The 5398-nt window shown below is 20.1% G+C and overlaps 3 protein-coding genes across 3 annotated transcripts, besides 17 other annotated features; 1 reads left to right on the plus strand and 2 right to left on the minus strand.

Moving 5' to 3' along the window:
• Positions 1-153: 153 nt before the first annotated feature.
• Positions 154-262: a sequence feature (AT_rich).
• A 119-nt stretch (positions 263-381) lies between these two features.
• Positions 382-424: a sequence feature (AT_rich).
• Positions 425-590: 166 nt separating this feature from the next.
• On the minus strand, positions 591-1265 carry EDI_097520 (uncharacterized protein; the record flags this gene model as incomplete). The annotated part of the gene is made up of 1 exon (XM_001736453.1): positions 591-1265. The coding sequence occupies one exon, from the start codon at positions 1263-1265 to the stop codon at positions 591-593; it is 675 nt and encodes a 224-aa protein (XP_001736505.1).
• Positions 1266-1342: 77 nt separating this feature from the next.
• Positions 1343-1417: a sequence feature (AT_rich).
• A 570-nt stretch (positions 1418-1987) lies between these two features.
• Positions 1988-2148: a microsatellite.
• A 223-nt stretch (positions 2149-2371) lies between these two features.
• Positions 2372-2461: a microsatellite.
• EDI_097530 (uncharacterized protein) lies at positions 2461-3129 on the plus strand (the record flags this gene model as incomplete). The annotated part of the gene is made up of 1 exon (XM_001736454.1): positions 2461-3129. One exon carries the CDS (start codon positions 2461-2463, stop codon positions 3127-3129), a length of 669 nt encoding a protein of 222 aa, XP_001736506.1.
• Positions 3123-3283: a sequence feature (AT_rich).
• A 60-nt stretch (positions 3284-3343) lies between these two features.
• Positions 3344-4000, minus strand: EDI_097540 (uncharacterized protein; the record flags this gene model as incomplete). The annotated part of the gene is made up of 1 exon (XM_001736455.1): positions 3344-4000. One exon carries the CDS (start codon positions 3998-4000, stop codon positions 3344-3346), a length of 657 nt encoding a protein of 218 aa, XP_001736507.1.
• Positions 3348-3396: a microsatellite.
• Positions 3951-4050: a microsatellite.
• Positions 4051-4274: 224 nt separating this feature from the next.
• Positions 4275-4373: a microsatellite.
• Positions 4374-4376: 3 nt separating this feature from the next.
• Positions 4377-4506: a sequence feature (AT_rich).
• Positions 4507-4518: 12 nt separating this feature from the next.
• Positions 4519-4559: a microsatellite.
• An 11-nt stretch (positions 4560-4570) lies between these two features.
• Positions 4571-4745: a microsatellite.
• A 106-nt stretch (positions 4746-4851) lies between these two features.
• Positions 4852-4990: a microsatellite.
• Positions 4991-5009: 19 nt separating this feature from the next.
• Positions 5010-5138: a microsatellite.
• Positions 5065-5138: a microsatellite.
• Position 5139: 1 nt separating this feature from the next.
• Positions 5140-5317: a microsatellite.
• A 40-nt stretch (positions 5318-5357) lies between these two features.
• Positions 5358-5390: a sequence feature (AT_rich).
• Between the last annotated feature and the right edge of the window lie 8 nt (positions 5391-5398).

The raw sequence follows: 5398 nt of genomic DNA on the forward strand, positions 1-5398 counted from the left end.
TACTGTATTGTCTGCTGATATATTTGTTATTCCTATTAAATATAGTGCATTAAAAAAATAAGTTTACGACCATTCAGAACGTCAAAACTACTATAAAGTTTATCACCATTAACAGATTCTTGGACAGACTATTTTATCTCAAAAGAGATAATGATAATAAAAATTAAACTGAATTAAAATGAATAAAAAAACAATTATTAGTGATACTAAAAATAAAATAGTTATTTTTTATTCAAATTATATTAAAAATTCAAATAATTATGGTGTTGTTCTGTCTCATGAACTTATTTTTATAACTATCTCTTATAACCTTAACAATAATATTACACTTTCTTGTTGGCTAAATGAGTGAACACAATTTACTCAAACTTTCATTAGATGATTTAAACAAATAAGAAAATTAAAATAATAAATACAAAAATTAGACAGTTATATAACTTAACGTATATAGTATTTTGTTCTTCTTGTTGTATAAAAGAAGAATGAATTATTAGTTAAATAAAAAGGAGAAGAAAAAGAATTTAATTTTCCAAATTATTTTTTCAAAAATTAAATAAACTTATCAAAAACCAAATTAAATTAATTGTATTTCAGTCTAATTTAGCTTTTGAATAAAATTCTGGGAGTTTATGCCAAAGATTATCATCAAGATAAACCAACGTATAGAATCCAAGAACAACGAGATAAATATGTGGGAATTGAATGTTATGAAGAATTGCAACAATAACAAAAATTGTTGAGAAAGTAATAGTATTTTGGAGGAGTGTTTTTGGATTAGCGTAAATCTTAATAGTATGCTTTTGCCATAAATAAACTACGATATACAAGTAAACGTATGATATTAAAACACAAGCCAAATAGGAAAAAACAAATGCACCAACTATTCCATATTGATTAAATCCTTTAGAATAATAATTTAACATTCCAGATGTATTAAATAAAACCAGACCAATACCTGAAAGAAGTCTAAAGGATTTAGAATTCATATTGGCATTAAGAATAATAAATCCAATAAGAAAATGACTTAACAAAACGTATATTTTTGCATCAAGAGAACTTTCAATTTGACCAAAGTACAATAACATAAGATTACTTGATATTATTGCATATAAAGGACTTAAAAAATACGAATACGGTCTTAATTTATTGAACACATCTGAAGTTATTAATTGGTTGTAAAAAGATGAAGATAAATAGATGGCTATATTTACAACAGTCATAGAAAGATATTGGTCAAGTAAGGCTGGTGGTTGGAAAAGGCTCATCTGTAATGAACTAAAAATCAACTGATTTTAATAAATAGTACTTAACATTATAACAAAAAACTAATTCTAGACTTTTCTAATAATAATATTATTATTAAATTACAAAAAAAATTATTTAAATAGTTCAATCAACTAAAATTTATTTTATTATTGATTATGGAACAGTTTTTATTTCATTTTTATTTAAGTGTTTCTATCTTTATCATTAATAAATTTATGTTAAGATTTTATCATCAGTGCTTGTTTAGGTTAATTACCAACATCACTTCTCCTTTTAAGTAAAGTACTGTCCTCAACTTAAATTCTGCAAAAAAGAGTGTCAGGAAAATTTGTTCAGAAATAAAAAGAATTTTTGATTGAAACAAATGAAAATTATTATATTTCTCTTCTAATTTTCGTTAAAACTATAAAATCGTCAAAGTATTTAGAAGAGGAAGAAGAAAGAATAATGGTGATTTTAGTTTTAGTAAAGTTACCAAATATTTATTTGTCTCAAGAAAGCAACAGAAAATGGTGGAAGCAATTTCACTCTATAAATTATTTTAACTCTTTGTTTAGTTCATGACGAAATAAAACCATTTTATTTACTATGCCACACCACAAGTAAATAAAAAGGTTTAATTTAAAATAAAAGGGATTGTTATTTAGTTGTAGATTAAAAGAGGGAAATCAATTAATTAATGAGAAAGAAGAAAGAGAGAATATAAATTAATGAAGGTAATAAGAAGAGAAGAAATAAGAATAAGAAGAGAGTGTTAAAAGAAGAAAGGTTCTAAGTAAATGAAATTATAAAAGAGTGATAGAGAAGATAAGAAAGAAAACAAAAAGAGAGTTAAAGAGAGTAAAGAATCAAACAACAAATGAATAAAAAGAAATAAAAAGAGGTATTTGATAATAAAGAAATTAATGAATTTAGAATCATCTAAACAAAGTTTTTTAAAATTCAATAATTTTTATGTTTGTTTTGAAAAAATAAATGTGAAAACTAACACTCTAAATTCAAACAATTATACTATTCATTAAATTATAAATCATTTAAAGAAACAAGAAGAGAAGAAAAGATAAAATATGATAGAAGAGTTAAATAAGAGAAATACAAATGATAGAAAATAGAAAGATAAAATAAAAAGAAATAATAAAAATAAAAAAAGAATAAAAAAATAAAAAAAAAAAGAAAAACTACAAAATATAAATAATGATAATTGTGTTCTTGTTCATTGGAATATCTATTGGAGTAGATTTTAATATTAATATTAGATTTTCAAAAGAAGATGAAAATAAATTTATTGAATTTGCAAAAAATATTACACAAGAAGCATCAATTAAGAATCAAATTGATTTTACAAAATGTGCACCACACATAACATTATATCTTACTAAATTTGAAGAAACAAGTATTCCAAATGTTGTAGAAAAGATTGCAGAAGCAGTTAAAGACTTAAGAGGATGTAATATTAATATGGATAAACCATATGCAAGTGGGAAATATTTTATGTTCCGAGCAATAAACACACCATGTCTTCAAAAATTATCAGACGAAATTACTCAATTTACATCACCATTTAGAGATAAAAATTATACATGTCCAAGTTGGGTTGATACTCTTCCAGAAGAAGAAAAAAATAAAAAAAAGAAATATTGTGATAGTTATGGATCACCAAATGTATTTGAAGGATTTGATCCACATGTTACATTAGTTTATAGTGATAGTGAAGATTTAACAAAACTTGAGAAATATAAATATCCAGAAATAACACTTACATCAGTTAAAGTGAGTATGGCTATTTGTGGATCATATGGTACTGTTATTCGTGGAAGTGAAAAAATATTTTCATATTTATATGAACCTCTTCTCACTTTTTAATTTAAAATCTTTTTTTTATCATAAATCTTCAATTGATTAATAAAAATTTAATTAATAAAACAAAAAAAGGAAATACACATTTATTTAGTTGTTTATCTTTTATTTAAATTAATTAAATAATTCAAATAAAATATATTATCATTTTATTTAAATACATTTGATAATCTTTAACTTTAAAAGATAAAACACCAAAACATAAAAATATTTAATTGACTTAATCTTCTTTCTTTTTTTCTTCTTTCTCTTTTTTATTTTCTTTATCTTCTTTATATCTTCTCATTGAAGGATAGAAATTCCATATTGCAAAGATGTTTGATATAATTACTATTATAATATTAATACTTCCAAAAATCATTTTCATTATTATATTCTTACGAATAATTGGTGTAATATGAAGTAATAATCGTGAAAATTGATAGATAACTAAGCTCATATTTAAATATACAAGTAAACGAGGTTTATTAAATAAATGTATTGCAACAATATAAAATATGAACCATGTAATTCCACCTATCCATTCAATACTTGTTGATGATTCAACTGTTTTATATAATGAAATAAAATCATTTTCATGAACAAATATTGAATAATATGATAATGAAATTCCTGTTAATAACAAAAAGCATCCTCGATACTTCATTTCAAATCCAATAATTCCCATTAATGTAATTAATGTTGCTCCAATTAATTTTGTTGTTAAAACTATTTCTTTTGCTTGTTCTGTAAAATATCCTCCAATAATTACTATGATTTCTTGAAGATGAATAATTCCAATAATCCCACTTGATAATCCAATTAATATATTTGATATTCGAACTTCATTAATTTGATTTTTATATTCAATTGTGGTGTGTTCTTTTTGTTCTTCCATTTTTATTTGTTATTTTCTTTTTTTATTTTCACTTTTCATTTCTTTTTATTCACTTTAATAATGAATATAATCAAAAGTTATTCAAATGTATTTCAATTTACTTGAGAAAAAAGATAATAATCAATTAAATGACTTTCTATCTTGTTCACTCAATTAAAATTATTCTTGTGTTTATATTGTTATTATTAAATAATTCTTCAACACTTGAAAAAACAAGAAAAATAATAAACAAATAATTACTGTTAATCATTTCTTCCATTCTCTAAAAATCAAATATTTTATTTATTATTTATTATTTTTTGTTATTTGATTATTAATTCATTCTTACTAAATTCTATGTATATTATGGTATTATTTTGTTTTTATGTTGTTTAACAATTAAAAATAAATATAATTCATCATTAATATGTCATTTTGAAATATTTAAATATTGTAAATAAATAAAGATATTATGAAATGAAATAGATATAGAATTATTATATATTTAAATGATTATTATTATAAATCAAATACAAAATTTATTAAAATTATTAATATTAATATTATTATTATTATTATTTGGCAATGAAAAAAAGAAAATAAGAGAAAAATAAAGAGAAAGAATGGTATAAAAGAAAAAAGTGAAATTATGAAGTAGAAGAAGATGAAAAGAATAAAAGTAGAAAGTTGAGATTATAAAATGAAAGAAGATAAAAAAGAATAATTCAAAATGAGATAATAAAAGGTGAAAATAATGATGAAATAATGGATGTATTTTTTATTATAGAAATTAGAAATATGAAATAAAAAAAGCGTTTAATTTATTGATGCAAATTATTTAACTTTATTTTATTTATGCAAAAAATATTTTATTCATTTTTATTTTTATGATTTTTATTTATATATATTATTTATTATCTTTTTTTCTTTTTAATATATTGATTATTTTAATTTATTATTTATTATTCTTTTATTTATTTTTATATATTCTTTTATTTGTTCATTTTTATTATATTTATGAAATATTTCAATATTATAAAATAATTTTATTGTTTAATTATTTAAATGATTTATATTAAAATGAATTTATTTTATATTTTATTGTTTTCTTTTATCTTTATTTTATATTTTAATAATTTCTTTAATATCATCATTTTATATTATTATTATCTTTATTCTTTCATATTTTTATTATTTATTATTATTATTGTATTTTTCATTTCTTATTTTATTTTAATTTATTATTAATATTATTTATATTTCTTTTCTTTCTTATTATTCTTCTTTATTCTTATTATTTCTTTATTTCTTATTTTTCTATTTTATTTATTTTCATTTGATTCATATTTTCATTTCTTGTTTTGATTATTTTGTTTTGATTTAAAATTAATTTTTAATATTAATATATTTTGATTATTC

The sequence above is a fragment of the Entamoeba dispar genome, genomic scaffold (assembly GCF_000209125.1).
Source record: "Entamoeba dispar SAW760 scf_1105229459863 genomic scaffold, whole genome shotgun sequence".
Lineage (NCBI taxonomy): Eukaryota > Evosea > Mastigamoebida > Endamoebidae > Entamoeba > Entamoeba dispar.